Below are 20,380 nucleotides of genomic sequence, written 5' to 3'. Positions count from 1 at the left end.
CGGGCGGGCGCGCGCCTCGGCGTCGCCCGCGCACACGCGCCTCCCCGAGGAGAAAGAGGCGGGCGGGCGGGCGGGCGCGGAGCACCGCGGCGGCGGCTGCAGCGGGCCGGGCCGCCGCGAGGGAGGGGCGCAGGGGCGGGCGCGGGCTGAGGAGGGGGCGGCGGCGGCGCGGCGAGCTCGCCGCTCTCCCGTGAGTGTGCCTGCGCGCGAGCCGGCGAGCGGGTGAGTGCGCCGGCTGCTGCAGCCCCCCGGCCGGCCGGGAGTCGGGGACGGGGACGGACGGTGGGGGCGGGGGCGCTGGGAGCCCCGAGCCGGGGCCGGGCGCGGGCGCCGGTCCCTCGGGCGCGGCCGGGATGCACCTTGAACGGCGCCTTTCGTTGCAGCGCGCGGGCGGCCCGAGCCTCGGCGGCGGCGAAGACGGCGGCAGCGGCGGCGCTGACACCTCCCGCCATGGACAGCTTCGACTTAGCCCTGCTCCAGGAATGGGACCTCGAGTCGCTGTGGTGAGTCCCCGTGCCCGCCGCTCCGCGGCCGGCGGCAGCTGCGCGGGGAGCCGCGGCGGCCCGCGCGCCCTCACCTGGGCCGGGGCGCCGGGCGGACGGCCGCCGTGGGGGCGGGGAGGGTCGGGGCGCCAGCCTCGCCGGCTCCCTCCTCTCGCCCACGGCCGCCTCCCGTCTGGGTGCCCCTCTCCGCGGCTCCTTCCTGTCGGGGCCGCCCGCCGCAGCCCGGGGCCGACGGTGTGGTGCCCCGGGAAAAGCGCAGCCGGGCAGAGAAAAAGAAGCGGTTCAGAGCCTACCGCGGTGCCTGGGTACCACCCCTCAGCCCTCTTCCTGCAGGTCGCCTCCTCCCACAGCCTTTGGCTCACCCCCGCGACCTCCTGGAGTTGGTGCTGCAGCTAAGTGCCCTTAGAGGATGCCTCAGCCTGCCGGTGCCGGCTCTTGGCACCTGCCTCCCGATCCTGTCCACCCACTCCCACTTGAGATGGAAAAGTGAACACCAGAGGCCGGAGGCCAGTGCTTCTCCGAGCGGGAATTCCAGAGGCCTTGGCATAGGGAGAGACTTGTTTCCTGGAGGTTCACAATTCCTCTGCGCCCTTTCGTCACACCTCCCCACAGTTGAACTCCTTCTCTTCACCTCCCACCACAGCACCTGGTGGATCCCTCCCTTTATGTCACGCTCACAGCCCGGGTGCACTCTGGGTTCGGTTTCTCCGGATTCTCACATTTATGAGCCGCTGTAGGTAAATCCTAGGTAGAACCAGCTTACTTCCAGTTGCAGTTGTCTTAAAAATCCCACTGACTGCCACAGCATCCTCTACATTACCCCATCCTCCAATCTCTTAAATGTTTCCAGCCATCCCTATTCAGGTGGCAAAATTACTGCCTGCATATTCCTGGAGGAACTTGTGTTATGTTTAATATTTACAGGGATGAACATCTGCTGGAACAAGCATATTAACTGCACCGTGTTCTGCCTCTGGTAATCGCTGATTATAGAACTGAGTTTTTTTTTTCTTTTTAATTCAGTAAAGAGTTCACATGTGTCTAAAACTGCAAGTGGTGTGCACATGAATATGCAATGAACAATTTTAAAGCCAAACTGCTCTATGATTTACATCTCATCTATAGATGCTGTGTGGACATGTGGATATTTCCAGTGATTTAGGCTTGCAGTGACTTTTATTTTCCTAAAGACAGGTGTAACAAAATAAACTAGACACAAAGCTAGCGCATTATATCGAGCAGTTTCTTATAAAAGATCCGATGGTGAATAAGTACGGCTTGCTCTGCAAAACGCTGGCGCCTATAAAACACACAAGGATGAGCCCTAATGCAATAAAACTTGTATATATTATACTGGAAACTTCAAAGAGCCAGTGTAGAAAGAATATGAAACGTATTATTACTCCATAAAAGTTGCTAATTACTGTGCTGCTGTTCCTCGGGTTATTTCAGTCTTTCATTTACAGATACCTATTATCTTACAGGTTTACATTTTAGAAATGTTGGTTTCTGGCATGAATTCAATAGGTTTCCAGATAGCAACTGTACTTTGAAAATGACTTTTGCTTTTTAAAAGGCAATCTTGCAGTTAAAAGAAGGCACTTATGTGTGGCATGTTTTTATGCTGCTTGTCTGCTTGTTGAGTCACCTTGAACTCCTACTTGCCTTCTGTAAGTCGTATTTTGAGATTATTAGTTTTTTACAGTTTGCGGACATCTTCAGGTCAGGGCCTGAGCTTTATCTTCTTTGTATCTTTAGTTTCCAGTTGAATTGCCTTGAACATTGTCACAGAATTTCTGCTGAATTGACTTCAAATTTGTAGTAGTTAAATTCCTTATTTTTAAAAGAAAAAAATAATCATTTTAGGAGCTGCTGTACATGCAGTTAGATTTTAATCAACATACCAGTTTTTGGCTTATGAAAGCCCATAGGCTTTCTTGATCATAGTCTAGTAGACAAGGTTTGGCTTAAGAGAGTTTTTCTTGTTTGGCGGATGTAGAATTTACATCTTACAAAAGCTTATATGTTTCAGATAAGGCAAGCTAAAATAAGTTAACAAGCTACAGTAGTATGCATCTCAAACATCGTCAGGTATTTTCTGTTATTGGTCAATTTTTGGATGGCATTTCAAGCTAAGTTTTATGATTTACTCAAGCATTTATGTTTATGTTTTGTTGGTGATCCAAAAGATCTTGTATTTGAATACTTTTTCTTGTTTGTATTTGATTGAGAGAGTCTTGCTGTATAGATCAGACTAGCCTTAGCTTTTCCAGTGCTGGGGTTACAAGCACATGCCATCATGTCTAATATATGTAAGTCCTTTTTGTGATTTTGATAGTTTCATATCTATTGTTCTGTTGTATGAATCTCCTAACAGTCTTGGAAGTTCTAAGTAATGAAGGTCTTGCTTTATAGATGTGAAAACAGAAGATTTAAAATGTTAAGTAACTGGACTCAGATCATACATGACAGCACACTTTAAAAAATTAATATTTACTGAACACTTACTACTTACTAGGCTTTTTAAAATGTACTTCACATGTTTCAGCTCATTGATTCCTCACAACAATTTTATAAATCCGCTACTATTGTTAGTCCCCTTTTACAGATAGAAAAGTTAAGGATGAGGAGATCTGGTATCCTGCCCAAAGTCATTCCACTCAATGTGGAGGAATCATATTTAACTAAGAATGAGCTTCTGAGCCCTTTTTACTGATTTTAGATTTGTTCATTTTATAGAATACTGCAGATGACTTCCAATTGTTGAGGCAACTTTGGAATGAATTACAATACAAAACACTGAGAATTGAAAGTTAAGATTATGTCAAAATATCAAAGAAAGAGAAGGTTAGAGCCTTAAGTGGTATTGATCAAAAAAATCTGAAAAATGTACCTGTTAATTATTAAATAATTTATGAAAAGAGATTTAACTTTTAATAAGGATCATTGAATACTTCTTCCCTTTATCCATCATAGAAAAAAAAAACAAACAAACACTTGTCTTTGAAGGGAGGAGGAGGTACAGATTAATTGCAAAAGAGAATCTTATTTTAAATCCCTAACTTTTTTTTTTTTTTGAGGTAGGGTCTTGCCCTAGTCCAGGCTGACGTGGAATTCACTATGTAGTCTCAGGCTAGCCTTCAACTCACTGCATTCTTCCTACCTCGCCTCCCAAGTGCTGGGATTAAAGGCATGTGCCACCACGCCTTGCTTCTTAACATTTTTTCTAATAGGTAGATATTTCCTAATAAAACAGATTTTGCTGGTTGAATATATGACTTCAAACCTGAGCTTTCTTATTATAACAGCCAAAGAAAATGTCCTCAAATGAGTGTAGACATATTGTGAAGGGAAAAGCTGTTGCATGTAATCAATTGATAATTCAGGAACTACCTGCTATGTCTCATTGCACTCTGAAACAACCATACATATGTGTTTTTCAAGATGGGTCTTGTGAGTGTGAATGATTAGATGGTTGTTCATTTTGTCCATACCTTGAGATAGAGGTGGGTATGGGTATCACTAACAAACATTCTAATTCTACTTCCCATTTCTACTTTAAAGTCAGAGTTAAGAACTTGGATCATAGTGAATGGGGCTTATGTTGTACCCATTCAGCAGAGCTGAGTCCTGAGTGTTGGGAAATCAGTAAGTATGCCAAGCTGATATCCAGAAGAGCAGAACCTCTGCTCAGCCTCCTCACCATTCCCTTCAGCTTCTCTTCCTGTGGTCAGCTGCCAAACATGTAAGCCATTCCTTGGAGCCTTTAAAATAATGGCTGTCTTCTTGAACCAACTGACTATTGCTTTCATTTATTCACCCCACAGAACTTTATTGCAGTACAAGACCTTGGCTGGTGCTGTGTAGACCCTGAAGGGTAGGGAACACAAAAACCAGCAAAATATAGCTTGTTCATATTGTCATCTAATATGAAAGTTGGACAAGTATGTAAATGCAAAAGGAAGCTTTGAACACTAGAGATTCAGAAAAGAGACCATATTTGGGACTAGGGTGGGTGGTAGAGTAGGGAAAGAGGGAAAAAAAAATGAGTTTTTTTTTTTTTTTTTTAAGGCTTCATGGAAGAGGTGGCCTTTGGAGTAAGGGGAGATGAATGGGATTTTTGCAGACTGTGGGGTTGGGGTATCGGGAAGGTATACAGGCGTCTTGGGCAAAGAAAGCATTTGAACTAAGGGTTTCTTGGTGTCTCTGGAAGATCCTTTTATGGGTCATGGTAAAATTACCTATCTAATTTATTTTAATTACCTATCCTATGTATTTTAAACATGCAGAGCTTGGTAATCATGAGATGGCTTCAGTGAAAGAGAAAACTTTCCAAAACAGACTTGTGTTTACTCTTTCCTAAATAGGAACACGTTATTATTACTAGGGAGAAATTTTCATTACTAGGAAGAAAGTCTATCAAGATAAAATAATAAATATTGAGATCTTCCCTGCTACTCTGCACCTTATTTTTTATGTGAAGCTTATGGCTTCACGTAAGCCAGAATCCATACTCTTCATCATAATCTTTTAAATGGGAACTTTTGAAATGGTGACACATTGTTTTTTTTTCACACTCATCAACTTGGCCACCACAATAAGCACTCACAGAGTATTAGGGCTTACTGTAGGATGGGTACCACAGGTCTTTAAATGTTTTAGACCATGACTTACAAATATATTTCATATTGTAATTCAGTATCCCTGTGCACACAAGTGCAGAAAACTCAAGAATGTTATGTAGTACTTCTTACTATGCCGGATGGATTCTTTTTTAGTCTACTTCTTTCTTTTTTAAAAAAACTTTCCCAGCTGGAAAGATGGTTAGTAATTAAAGGTGCTTGCTTGCAAAGCTTGATGGCTGAGGTTCAGTTCCCCAGTACCAACTTAAAGCCAGATGCACAAAGTAGCATGTGCATCTTGAGTTCATTTGCAGTGCCTTGAGGGCCTGGCCTGCCCATTCTCTTTCCTCTATTCTCTATTTTTCTCTCTCTTTCCTCTGTCAAATAAATTTAAAGAAATATTTCCCATTCATGAGTTGAAGTCTGAAGTTTAAAAACCTACTATATATAGAGGTTGTAAAGGAAAGAGATTGTCTGTTAGGAACATATAGGAGAATAAGCTGTGCATAGATTTTTTTTTTTTTTCTGCAATACAAAGTTGACACTGCCAGTGGAAGAGGGCATGGATATATCCTGTTGAGAGAGTAAGATATTCATGGATGAGTTGAAATGCATCCTGGGGAAGTAGAATTTCTGGAGGAAAGAAAAGGGAAGAGAATCCACTTGGAGAGAATACTACAAATAGATATATAGAGGGAATAAAGTGTGGCACTTGTTTTAAGATAGCTATTAATGAAGGCAAGGTGGGGAGAGACCAACTACAACCCTGTCAGGTGGTGGAGGAGGAAGCAGCACCATAGCTTAGTTTCCATTAGGATGCTTACTGGTTCTTTTCAAATGAATCAGCAGTGGACATGCCCAGACTGGGTGTCCTCAGTGCCCTGAAGGTTTCCCTGGCCCTTCATATAGTAAACACTTCCCATCTTGGTGCTCAGGTTCCTGTACTATTGTATCTAGCAAGATTTTTATTATTATTATTATTATTTGCAACACATGTTTTAAGGCTTACCCCTTATCCCTTATGTTAGCCCTTGGGATAGAAATGCCCACTAGAATACAAAGAGTGGAAGGAGTGCTGAGCACAAGTGTTTGGAGTCTGAGGTGTCCTGGAGCTGATTGGTAGAGCTTCCTTCACCCTTTTAGCCAAAAGTAAGCATATGGTTGACTGAGGAGGCTTTCATTGGCTCCCACAACATGTGAGCATGCCTACAACATGTGAGCAAGCCCACAACATGTGGAAGGACCTCAGCAGGTTTCAAGGTGAAATTGTTTTGGAGAATAGTAACTTACTTCCAAGAGGCCTGTGAATTGCAGTGGCCAAGGGGTGGTCAGTGTAGAGGAGACAGAAGGGGTGAATGGGAAGTGCTCACTGGTGAGCACACCCTGGGAGCTCTTGTGTGGCAGTGTGGGTTGAAGCAAGCTGGAGGAGACTGGTTCTAGTTGTGGAAGTTGAAGACGTCAGGTCCGCTTGGGGCCACAAAGCTGATGGGAAGGAGGCCCATTAGATGTGTGGATGAGTTTTAACAAATGTGTTGATGACAATGAAGAGGAGTATCATGTGGGGAAATGATTCCTTCCTGTGTTCTAGATTCTCTTTTGTGAAAATGTAGGAGGGTTATAAAATTTGGAGAATCTATTTTGGGCAAATGTCTCTGTGAGCCAGAATGTCTAATCAATGCCATTTCAGATTAACAACTTCAATGAGGCCTTTTTGCTTAAAATAGGTTAAAATAGTAGACAAACTAAGAACAAAAATCAATTTTTAAATATGAAGTACAAGATTATTTTGTGCATAATGGCATTTTTAAAAACCTGGAATAGATTTTCCTATTTAATTTTTCCTTATTAGGGGAATAAAACCTAGGTGGCAAAATCAAGGCCATAAAAGACAATATTAGTATCATTTAACATAAAATAATGTTTTCTTGTTTTACTTCAAAGTGAAATCTGTAAAATTTATTTCAATGTTGGCTGTTTCCTTTTGTCTGGAAATTTAATTGAAGGTTTTTTTTTTGAATTCAGCTGGCTCCAATCTTGCTTTCTGTTTGGCCCTGGGCAGCTCACAGTTTTTCTCATTTCCTATTTTCAGTATTGGCTTAATCACTTATGAAATGGTATTACTTATTCTGGCCTACTTCATAAGGTTGTGATGCTAAGTAATAAAAGTGTCAGTTGGTCTGAGTGCTAAATATAGTTTCTTTTAATACCCTGTGCTTCCTTAAAAAATGGCTTTTTTTCATTAAAAAAAAAAAAAAAAACTTACAGAAAAGCCACATAGGGTCAGACTTAGCCATCCATGTGATACAGAGTTTTGTCTCTGGTAATGGGACCCAAGACAGGTTTGAGTGGAGATGAGTAGTTTTATTCTTTTTCATTGTACATCATAGTCTGGCAGAGAAGTATGCCCTTACTTACAGTTGTACTACTACCATATGTAGATATATGAACCATTACATAATCGCTGATGTTTCACTGAGAATGTATTGCATTACTAACCATTACATCAAATGACTTCATTTGGCACTGTGGGTCTCATTAAATTATGTCAAACTAATCATAATTTAGTTTCTTAAGAAACAAAGTACATAGACCAGGCTATGAATATACACACCACTCAGGAAACAAAATGGATTTTGATCTTAACAATGTGACAGGGAGCCCGCAAGAGATTAAAGGCTTCATTAAGAGGGGGAAGAAAGTTCTCTTGGGTTCCTCAAGGTGTGTGCATGAATATGCATCAGTGATGTGGCATGGGCTATATCAGAACACAAGGATTGGCAGGCATTGCAGAAAGACATTCCTGGGTTAGTGGACCAGCAGCACTGGGTTATCCCTGAGATCTTTCCAACTGCAGAATTCTAAGACCATTCCTAGCAGAGAGAAGCAGGAATCAAAGCATCCAGAAAGCATTAATTGTATGTAGTTGGGTATTTTCCCCATCTGTGATTTCTTCACTTACACGTGGAGAAAAGCCAAGGAGGGCACTTAAACTTCTTCACATAATTTCTCCCCAGGAGGCTCATTGTTAGTTGAGGTAAACAAAAATGACTGTAATTTAAAGACCACACTAATATAGTAATTCGCAGGTATGTGATTAACTTGATACTGAAAATAATTTTATTTTTCCTTTTTTTATGGACAGGAAATTAGTTTTCAGAAACCCCCTGGGGGCCTGTAATGTGATCCTGTTAGTCTTAGTTAAATTTTTCTTGTCATACCTGTGCTGTTTACCTCAGTTATGAAGTGACAGAACAAATTTTCTGTCACTGTTTGTTGAAATGTTAATTAACTACCTGACAGAAAGAAAAGCTTTCCTGTAGTGAGTCAGCAGCAACTCTGGAAAATAATCTGCTTTTGTTTCCAAATTTCAAAATACATATATTAAAAAAATTTTTTTTGTTGTTTTTATTTATTTATTTGAGATAGAGATAGAGATAGAGATAGAGATAGAGATAGAGATAGAGATAGATAGAGAGAGAGAGAGAGAGAGAGAGAGAGAGAGAGAATGGGTGCGCCAGGGCTTCCAGCCACTGCAACGAACTCCAGATGCATGCACCCCCTTGTGCATCTGGCTAACATGGGTCCTGGGGAATCAAGCCTTGAACCGGGGTCCTTAGGCTTCACAGGCAAGCGCTTAACCGCTAAGCCATCTCTCCAGCCCCAAAATACATATTTTTAATGGAAAGTATGTAGAGAAAGATAAGACCCAATGTGGAGAGGAATTTTGAAAGTATAGGTCATTGTTCTTAACTCTGACCCAGGAAATGCTTTCTAACTTTAATAATCATGCAGATAACCTAGGAGACTTATCAATAGATTCTAATTTAATAGATCAGAACAGGGTGGTGATTTTGTAATTCTCATACGTAATGGTGTTTAGCCATAGAACATATGCTGAATTGCAAGGACTAAGTGGGTGAAATATGCCTTTGAAAAGAAGCACTTTTATAAGAATTCATTTTCTTCTCCTTGTTTAGAGAAACTTGTATCAAAACATCGTACTTGAAAGGTTACATTTAGAGGCTGCATTTATTTGTGTGTCTTTCTAACAATTCTGATGAACTAGGGGGTGGTTAATTGTACCCTAGTGGGGATATAGTGGGAAGTAAACATAAAAGCCTAAGTAAACACAATTTGTAATAACTAGGATAATCACTTTTTATAGCTCCCCAGTTCTTCAAGACTAGCTCCCTTTGCTGCATCAGAAGGTAATTCTGGGAGTAATGAGATGGTCTTACATTTTGGGATTTGTGGGGCATCTCATAGCAACTCCTGCAGATCCCTAGCATTGAGACTAAATGCCCTCATTTTATCCCCAGCCATTCTGTCTTTGAGAGGAAAGGGATGTTGATGGAGAATTAGAGGTGACATTGGGAGGTGGGGGGGAAGGGGCAGCTATTTACAGAATTACTGCCCTACCTGGTGGCTGTAACTAAGAATTACAACTTTCCCAGTGTCCTAGGACAAATCACAACTCATTCTCCAATAGGAACCAAGGGTAGGTCCTAGACATGTCAGTCAGCCTATCCCGGCCTGCCCAAACATGCTCTGCTCAGCCATTACCAGTATATTGTGAGTATGCTGATAGGAAAACTTCATTGCACTTTCCATGCTTAATTTCTAAACCTTTTTCAATAGAAAAGTATGTGCATATGAGCTGATGAAATATAGTACAACTGACCAGCACATTCTGTGAGATCAATAGAAAGATCATTGGCTTAAACTTATTTAATGAGGGTGTTCACACATGCACACACACGTCTACACATGCAAGCATTTCCATTGTCTGAGACAGATGTAGAAGACTTTTGAACAGGAGAACTCAGCTAGGATTGAAACAGTGGAATATTTTGGATGCGAAAAAGGAAGCCTGTATGCCATTGTCCGTTGTGTTATCTGTGTGTAACCATTTTGTGTAGCATGCAGTGTTATTTCCCACTAAGCAGGGAGGAGGGAGAGGGTGTTTTTAACATAGCTCAGGCCCTCAGTAGGGTAAGCAAGTATTTGGTAATTTTTTTGTTTTGTTTTTTTTCGAGGTAGGGTCTCACTCTAGTCCAATTCTAGGTTGACCTAGAATTGACTATGTAGTCTCAGGGTAGCCTTGAAGTCATAGTGATTCTCCTACCACTGCCTCCCGAGTGCTGGGTTAAAGTCATGCACTGCCACACCCAGCATTGGTAGTTGTTTTGATTGGTACCAGTGTCATAGAAATAACACATTTATTTTTACATTGGAGGAAACAGTATTTATTGGCTACCAATATGTAATATAAATAACAGGAAAGTCAGTTGATTGAGACAATTCAAAAAATTAAAAGGAATTCTTAGACTCAAGAGATTTGCTCTATTGGGTCAAGAGAGCCTTAAGAACAAAAGTGACCTAACAGTGATCAACTGGCCTTTGAACTTGAGATGCATTATGCATAAATTTTGTCTAGAACTTCTGCTTTGACCATGTCACTTTGGCCCAATTTGCTTTTCTTTCAACAAGTCATGGCTGCTGCCTGCATCATTTCTTGAAACTGTGGAGGTACAGCTTGAGGACTTAACCTCAGGCTGAACAGCAAGCACGTTTGTGGTACAGACTGTGGAGTTTATCTAGAGAAATTCTGTGTGTCCTGAACCTGGCAGGTAGACTGACCAGGACCCCAAGGCTATGGTCTTCACATTCTGAGATACCCTGTTCTGCCAGGTGCTGGGAACAAGGACTACCTGAATGGAGGGCTGGCCTTTGCAGACTGTCTAAGCAAACCATAGGAACGGTCTATCTTCTGGGGAATACATCACCTGTGGTAGTGGGGCCTGCATTGCTACAGCTGACATTTGAATGCAGTAGCCTTCTCTTGCAGCTTAACAGTTGACCAGTTGGAGTGCTTGCTGTGTGACTGGGGATTGGAGCCTGAGGCCTGGACTGTGTTGCTTGGGCTCAGGTAATAGTGAGGCAGCTCATATCAGTGGGTGCCACATACTGGAGCCCAATTTACAGCTATGTGCTGAGTCTTTCCCAGAAGCCTAGCCATTTTCCTGAGCTTGTGGCATGAGGACTGTCCTGTTTTTTCCTTTCCTTGAAGATAGTTTCTCCCTCATATCAGGCAGGACTCAGCTTGTTCTGAGAATTAAGCCTTTTAGGTACCTTATTTTTAACTTTTTTAAAAAATAAGTAGTTGTCAATCCTGTAGAATGAGTAGGATACTTTTTTGGGGGGTAAGCTGGTAATTTTATTTACTACTCAGTTACCACTTTCCCTTGAATTAAAACTCCAAGGTTGAGTGAGCAAGTTCCAAGTATGGACATTAAGTATTTGGAGGCAAAAGGGATTACAAGGGAGGGGAATGAATGAGAACTATGTATACTGACATATGCATATGTCAAGATGAAAGTCATTACTTTGCATTCTAATCTAAAAGAAATTAAATATTTATAATCTGAAAGGAAATATGGTGTTTTGGTTTCTAATAGGTAGATAATTAGTTATATAAATTAATTTCTATTCTTTTTCTTCCTTGTATTCCTCAGTAGGAAGAAAGAAGTATTTTAGAGTCCTAAAATATTGTATACAATAATATAACACAGTATGTATATAGTATAGAGGCACTCAGCTGCTCTTGTAACTTTCCTCCTCTGGATTTATAGGTTTCTGTGTTGAGATGTGCAGGCATTTATTGAACCAGACACAGAAGTGTGAATGGACCACATTATTTGCCCATGTTCTATTTGGACTTTAGCCTGGAACAGAGTATTTGAAATAGTTTTTACCTGCCTAAGATCCAGTAGGGTACTTCAAGAGTACCCATTAGGGAAGAGTTTTTGGAGAAAGTGACAATTGATAGGAATACTAAGGGTAAATAGAAGTTAGCCTGGTGGGAGCTGTGGCAGGAGCAGAGCTGTCAGCAAAGATAAAGAGTGGAAGCAGAGGGCCAGCAGTCAGAACCTGGTGCATGTGAGTTGATGGTTTGTGGCAGATGATAAAAGGTGGAAAAAGCAGAGAGGAAGCTGGGAAATGAAGCTGAGATCAATTCTAGGATGTGTGTGGAGGTGTTGCATGGTAGTCTAAAGATTGGAGATTGAATGTTTTCTAGTATGATGACCAGCTGAAGCTGAGATTATTTAGTAAGGGGAACAAAATGATCACATTTGCATGTTAGTATTTCTTGAAGGCATTGTACATGGATGAGTCTGGTGTATGATAGGGACCAGGTTTGTAGGGTCAAGGTGTCAGCAGGAAGGAAAAAGGGGAGGGCTGGAGAGGCATTTCCAGGATGGCATTGGCAGAACCTACAGGTGGACTGGATAGGAGGGGGCATGGGGCCAGAGGTGCTTTTAGGATTTGTCTCATGTATGGATAAGTAGAGAACAGAGAGGAATAGCAGACAGTGGTGAATGAGACGTGTTTGGATCAAACTGTGTTGTGTTTGAATGTGTGTGGACCATGAAGTTGGAGTTTCCTGTAGAAATTTTGCTGTGTGGTCCTGATACTTAGGAAGAAGATGAAGTTAGACATAAGAATTTGAGGGCTACCAGAATATATGGGTGTTGGTGAAATTGGCTAATATTGTCCAAGAACAGTTAAGAGAGAACAAGAAGCAGTCCGAGGATATTGGAGGGAGGGAGATTCAGCCCAGGAAGGAGTCTGATGAGAAAAGGCTGGAGAGGTAAAAGTCTGAAAGAGTGGGAGCCACTAACAGCTGACCTCACCTAGTCATCTGTAGTGACAACAGTGAGGTGGCTTATGGACTGAGCAGTGGGGTAAAATCATGATGGGAGGTGGAAAAGTGAAATTGTGAATGTCTCATTGAGGGTAAGAGGAAAAACTGATGGAAACAATCTCCGAGGAAGAAGTGGGGGGGGCTGTACCTATGATGAGAGGAGGGATGTGGGGGTGGTATGAAAGGGTATCGCTACAGCATTTCAGGACCTCTCTCTTTGTCTCTTTGTCTTCTCCTCGTCTGTCCCTTTCCCCTGTCTCTCTCTGTCATCTTCCCTCTCCTTCAAGGAAAAGAAGTTTCCCAGAGTGGAACCAAGATATCAGTATTACATACACACTGTAAAAGGTAATTGATAGGTACTTCGTAGTTATTTTTGAATAACTGACTTAATGAAAAGTCTGCATAAGCCACTTTAGAGTAAATCTCTGTCATACTCTCTGTAATTTAATTAGACTATTTTGAAAGCAGTTTTGATTCAGAAGTAATTGGGTGAGGTTACATTGCCTTAAAATTAGAGAACTTGTCTAATTGTGGAATATTTTAAATTGAGCTTTTAAAAAAATTTTCAGTCATAGAGGACTGACAGGAGCCCTGCAATATTGTACTGATAGTTAGTGGCTGAATCTCCTTGGAAGGGCTGTTAGACCAGCAAGTCCCTCTGTGGGTTCTTTTTAGAATTTTATTAGAGAGAGAGAGAGAGAGAGAGAGAGAGAGAGAGAGAGAGAGAGAACATGCATGCGTGAGAGAGCGATGACAGCAGGAGAGAGAGCAAGCAAAGAAGAGGAGGAGGAGGAGAAGGAGGAGGAGGAGATAAGAATGAAATATGGATGCTCCAGGACTTCTTGCTGCTTTGTGTATCTGGCTTTACATGGGTACTGATGAATCAAACCCAGGTCAGCATATTTTATAAGCCCGTTCTTTAACCCCTGAGCATCTCCCCAGCCCCCATTGTGTGGTTTTGAGGCACTTATGTGTAAGAAAGCATTGTAGGCCTATCACATGGACAGTATTATTTCAGTTAATCTTCATTATCTGTGACCTAGATTCTATTCTTCCCTATTAGCTTAAGGTAGGCTGCACAAAGTCCATAGCTAAGATGGCAGAACTGAGATTCTCACTCAGGAAATTTGGTCCCAGGGTCCTTGCATTACACCTAGCCACTATTCTATATAAAGCATCTCATAATGACAGAATGATAAGGTGTGAGTTCTCATCTCCTCTAATATATATATATATAATCTCTGTGTGTGCATTTGTACCACATATGTACATTTTCTTTATCCCACATGTATACATGTGTGGTCTCCAGCAGGTACTATGATATTTATGTGTAAAAACATCATAAGATTTATTTCAAACTTTAAAAACTGAGTATTTAGTAAGTATACCATGTCCAAGTATTGTATAGCTTGGACTAGTGGAATTGTAATTACTCTGAGTTTATTATCATTTTGAATTTGATTTAACATGTATAAAAATATACTGTCTATATATTACTCCTTAGTTATTTGTGTACCCATTAAACCAGTAATTTGACAAATTTTATGGGTGAAGAAAATGGTAACAACTCTTTGCTACAGCTGCTCCCATGTACCATAACACCTAAATTTACCTTTATTAATAACAAGAATGGTGGAGCAGCCATATATTTAGTAAAACTACCTTGTGAAAACCATCTGAAATTGTATGCAAGTTTTTTTTTTATTTTTTTTTTTTAACGTGGACCATCTTTTGGCTTCTTAGGTTTCACATGAAGTTATACTTGTTTTTCATGGTTTGACTGAGTTTATACAAAAGTGTTGCTTTGGTGATGTGGAAAGAGTAAATGGGCTTAAGTAATACCATGAGATAGTTGAGTAAAGTAAAATTAATAGATGCTTGGCAAAAAATGGACTGTGACAAATTGAGGCAGATGTTAAAAATAAGTATAAATGTTTTCTTTTTAAAAAATTATTATTATTATTAATTTGAGAGAAAGAGACCGAGAGAGAATGGGTACACCAGGGCCTCCAGCCACTGCAGATGAACTCCAGATGCATGTGCCCCTTTGTGCATCTGGCTTACGTGGCTCCTGGGGAATTGAACCTGGGCCTTTGGGCTTTGCAGGCAAGTGCCTTAACCTCTAAGCCATCTTTTCCAGCTCAGCATAAATGTTTTCTTTCTTTTTTTTTTTAAATTTATTTTTATTTGAGAGAGAGAGAGAGAGAGAATGGGCACATCAGGACACGTGAGCCCCCATGTGCATCTGGCTAACGTGGGTCCTGGGGAAATCAAGCTTCAAACCAAGGTCCTTAGGCTTCACAGGCAAGCCCTAAACCACTAAGCCATCTCTCCAGCCCATAAATGTTTTCTTTAAAGATCTTTGAGAATAAGACAAATTAAATTTTTTTAAAGTCCCCATAGTTTTTATCAATCCTAATGATGTTCAAACATTTCCATAGTCTAAGATCTTTTAATTGATCTATACTGCTGCTGCTATTACTACCACCACCACCACCACTACTACTACTACTACTACTACTACTACTACTACTACTACTACTACTACAACAACAACAACAACTACAATAATCCCCCCAGCCGGGCTGATGCTGGAAGTTCTTCTTTGGCAGCTATTTCATGGTCCTGGCATCTCCACTGGGTCTCCACTGCAACCCATGGTCCATCCTCATGACTTTATCGGGTCTCCATGCAGGCATCCAGCAAACCTGCTTCACACTGCCCATGGCCAGACAAATTAAATTTTAAGACAGGTTTAAAAGTCTACTTGGCAGGCAAAATTCCAGAGAGACACCATGTAATAATAGGAAAGGCAAGGGTTTCAGAGCCACCCTGTGAGGATTCCATTTCTGGCATGCCATTCACTAGCTAAGTCATATAACCGCTGAGCCTCAGTTCCCTTGTGTACCAAGGGTAGTGATTCTGCTGCTCATTTGTTATACAGAGATTAAATGAGAAAACATGTAAGTAGCAAGACAAATAGTAGGTCTTCAAGAATCATAACTTTAGTACTAGTTCTTTCCAGTTGTACTGATGGCAACATCTATTTTTGTTGCTTAAAGATATTTAGAAGCATGTATGTGAATCATTAAGTTTTGATTTTCTTTTAAGCTGATAATTTTTTTCCAAGTCTGGACTAATAGATTCTTTCATTAGACATTACAGCAGGAGTTTCTTAGGGTTTCATAGTGTTCCTCTCTCAGGTGGTATTACAGTAATGAATACCCCCAGAGATGGAACTCTTGCTCATACTCCATGGTGGCTGGCGATTAGCTCTGTTAGTGCCTTTCTTCTTTTCAGATACCAAGCTGACAGGTGATCCTTTTCTGGAACATGCCATCATGTTGGTGGAGGGAAAAGAAGTTTCTGCAGGATGTGGTAGATGACATGATGTTTCTGTGTCATTGGTCTAATAAGTCTTATGGACAAGGCTGACATCAACAGTTTGGGGAGAAAGCTCTTTCACCCAGCAGTCCTGCAGGTCAGATGGCACCTGTAGGCATGTGTGACCTCATAAGGAAGAATAGTAGAAAAATGGAATCAGGGACTCAGCCTCCTATGACATTAATCAGTATATTTTTTTGTCTTTTGTTTAGTTAGTGTTTTTAAATTAATGCAACAGATCCCAAAAAGAGCACAGAGAACTGTCTGATAGCATGTTCTGTTATGTTATAAAAGATACCTACCTTTTGGTCCATGCTTTTCTTTTGAACTAGAACTTATCACCTCTTTAAATATTCTTTGCAAAAGAGGGATTTGGCTTTTTCTCAACCTAGTGGAATGTTACTCTCCAAATAGTCAAAATATTCTTGAGATAGGCTAACATGTTAGGGAAATAGCTTTTGAAAGTATGTGTTTATTTAGTATTTTATCCTTAAACAATTTGTTTTCACCTTGTAAAAATGAATACTGTATATTCAATTATGTCCTTATTCTTAAGCTAATAACCTAATTTTGCTTATTATAGACAAATTTAAATTCTGAATGGAGAATAAAAGAAAAATATAAGTTTGAAGAGAATCAGTTATTTTATAGAAAAATAGTGGTTCATTATTGCTTTGTTTAATTTCACCATTATCCCATGAGCCTGGCTTTGACTTTGAAAATCTTTAATAGCAAAAGAAGCTATTTCAACCTACAGATAAGCAGAAAATGATAATTGGCCATTGATTGAATGAATCAATGAATAAATGAAAATATTTCCTGTGGGTGTAGTAGGAACTCAGCCTAGGCTTACCTTTGTTCCACTTTCTCTGGTGTAGGAAAACTCTTTTCTGAAATGGACAATTTTCCTTTCTCTTTCCTTTCTCTTAAGTTTCGTTTATATTATTTAAGAAATATGTTCATTATTATTGGAATAAGATAGCATTCTAGGTTAATTTCAATGAACTTGAAGTAGTAAGTAGTATATAACAGTATTGTAAAATAATGGTATTTAAAATCTCTGGAAGATTGGGATAAAATAAAAATATAAACTAAATAACTGATAATGTAGTTATTGCTTTCTAGTTTGTGTGAGCCATTGAAATGCAACATCTTGAACCAGTTGCATCTGCAGTAATATACTTTGAAGAAAACCTGTTAGATGGAGTTAAAACTGGAACAGATGATCTGTTCTTTAATAGATCCAGAAGAAAATCTTTTGGTGTTTCAAAAATAATTTATAATTCTCATTTCTTAACCTCCTTTTCTATAAAAACAAAGTTCTTTTGCTCCACATTTTCTCAGATGAGTTGGGGGTGGGGATGGCCTGAAGAGTTGGCTCTGTTAGTAAAGTGCTTCCTACACAAGCATGAGTTTGTATCCCCAGGGCACATGTAAAAACAGCGTGGCACATGTCTGTAATGACACATGTCTGTAATTTCAATCCCAGGAAGGAGGAAACAGGAGGATCTTTGGGACATACTGCCTAGCTAGTCTAACTAAATTGGTGAGCTCTGCAACAGGGAGAGACTATGTCTCAAAAAATAAAGTGGAGAACAATTGGGAAAGACACCTGATTTTTAAAAAATATTTTTATTTATTTATTTGCAAGCTGAGAGAGATACGAGAGAGACAGAGGGTACTGGCACCCAAGAGCCTACAGCCACTGCACACAGACTCCAGATGCATGTGCCACTTTGTGCATCTATGTATTTGTATATTTTCCATGGGTACTGGGGAATTGAACTCAGGTCATTAGGCTTTGCAGGCAAGTACTTTAGCCACTGAGCCAGATATCTCTCCAACCCAAGATACCTGATTTTGGTCTCTGGTTTACACACACACACACACCCCTACCTGTACACACATATGCTTACAAAATAGACACAGATATACATATCATACACACATGCAAGAAAACTCAGATGATTTAAAAAGCTGAAGCATATTCGGAGTTGCGTGCTTTAATATTTCAGTTTGAGATTGGTGAAATCTAAAGAGAATACTTTTTAGATGCTTTTGAACCAGATTATCAATATTTTTACTTCCTCACTTTAAATCTAGCTGCCCTTTCATTTCATCTTTGTGTTTAATGACCAGGCTGAAATTTCCAGTAGAATGTTGCATAGCAGTGGTAATAATAGACATCTTGGGCTTGATCCTAAGAGGGAAAGTTTTCAATTGTTCATGGTTATGATATCATCTGTAGGGTTTACATAGATGGCCCTAATCATGTTAGAATCCCCTTCTACTCTGAATTTTTTGAGTGTTTTAAAATATTTTATTTTTATGTTTCAAAAATATTATTTATTTATTTGAAAGAGAGAAAGAGAGCAAGACCTCTAGCCACTGCAAACAAATTCTAGATATGTGCACCACTTTGTGTATCTGGCTTTATGTAGTTACTGGGGAATAGAACCTGGGTCCTTTGGCTTTGCAGGCAAGTGCCTTAAATGCCAAGCCACCTCTCTAACCCCCAAATATTTTATTTTTATTTATTTGAGACAGAGAGGAAGATATATATGTATGTATGTATGTGTATGTATGTATATGTATGTGTGTACACACACACACACACACACACACACACACACACACACACATGGGGGGGTAGGGGAGGGGAGGGAAAGAATGGGCACACCTAGGCCTTTAGCTGCTGCAAACTCCAGACACATATGGTACCTTGTGCATCTGGCTTATGTGGGTCCAAGGGAATCGAACTTGGGTCCTTGGCTTTACAGGTAAGTGCCTTAACTGCTTAGCCATCTCTCCAGCCCTTGTTGAGTGATTTTTATTATGACAGAGAATTTGGCTTTGTCATAGGCCTTTTCTAGTTATTGAGATGGTCACATGAGTTTTTCCTTATTTAATACATTAACTAATGTTCATATGTTGAACCAATCTTATATTCCTGGAATGTCTCATTTGGCCATGGCATATAATCTTTGTATGTGGTGGTGGATTGTTGTTGTTACCATTCTGAAAAATGACTTACCTTTTTGAAACATATTTTTCCTCAGTTCCTTTTTTGATATTGGTAGCTTATGAACACTAGAGAAAAAAATAAAGGAAAAAACTTTGTCAGGACTTCTCCATGGAAATATTAAGGCTTCATTTTTGCGTGTATTCTGAATGACTGTCCTTTAAGTAAGGATATGCACATCTCAAAATACGCCCTAATATTCAAGTTTAGGAACTTTTACATACCGTTTTCCTAAAGAATTTTAACTTAGCAAATGCTTAAGAAATTCCCACATACTTTTTATATGATACATTTAGATTTTCTGTCCTGACCTTGTATACTTATTCAGATTTTTCATTTAGTTCCTAATCAGTAAAGAGAATAAGGAACAAGATGTAGTATGTATATATACCTGTAAGATATTACATGATACAATTATTTTTGTAAGTGTTTGGGCATAATTTTTTTAACTTGGATCACAAATCCAGATGTCTTCAGAGGCCAAACAGACTGAATAAAATCTCTGACACAGTAATACAGGGAAACTGAAACCTTGCTTCTACATTGTTAGAACTGTGCAGCTGACAAAATAACCTGAACCTGCATTGTCTTGACCTAGATATGATATGCCTGCCTTCTCTATAGAATGGGTAGTTTAGGGAATCCCTGATACAGCTTAAATCCCTAGGATCTAGGTTCAGTTCTCCACATACTGTTGTCTTTTTTTTTTTTATATATAAAATGCAGCTAATAAACAGCTTTTGCATAGCATAATATATAAGAACAGGTTTGAAAACTATCAGGTCCTATATCAATATAAGAAGTATTATTTCTCTATGAACTTGACTTTTGATAATAAGTATTTTCTTGTTACAAAGATTTATTTAGTATTGAGACACTAGAAATTTTCAAAGACCAACCAGAAACATCTCCTTTTATTAGAATAAACTTGATAGTAGCTGCAAGACCCTTGACCTGGATTTGAATTATTTCCTGGGCTATCCTATTCTCCTGCTAGTAAAAAAGAGCCATTGTCTTACTCTTCTCACCACTAGGTCCTGTTAGGTTAAGTCTGTGCTTATGGAGGTATGGCAGTAAGCTTCAAAATTCTCACAAACCCAGTATGTTATCTAAAAAGGTTGTTTTGTAGTTTCCTTAGCTAATA

At 40.1% G+C, this 20,380-nt stretch overlaps 1 protein-coding gene across 3 annotated transcripts in view; it reads left to right on the top strand.

Annotated features, from left to right (window-relative positions):
- The first annotated feature begins 392 nt into the window (after positions 1 to 392).
- Aff3 (AF4/FMR2 family member 3) overlaps positions 393 to 20,380 on the top strand; it is a 588,679-nt gene continuing 568,691 nt past the window's right edge. For 2 of the 3 annotated variants that reach the window (XM_045146966.1, XM_045146965.1), the window contains exon 1: positions 393 to 503. In XM_045146966.1, the coding sequence (XP_045002901.1) occupies positions 451 to 503 (53 nt within the window). In that variant the 5' untranslated portion in view covers positions 393 to 450. The remainder of the gene's footprint in view (positions 504 to 20,380) is intronic. The other variant, XM_045146968.1, reaches the window with a different exon arrangement.

Source organism: Jaculus jaculus, chromosome 4 (assembly GCF_020740685.1).
Source record: "Jaculus jaculus isolate mJacJac1 chromosome 4, mJacJac1.mat.Y.cur, whole genome shotgun sequence".
NCBI classification, from domain to species: Eukaryota; Metazoa; Chordata; class Mammalia; order Rodentia; family Dipodidae; genus Jaculus; species Jaculus jaculus.
This window is presented reverse-complemented; position numbering and strand designations above follow the sequence as displayed.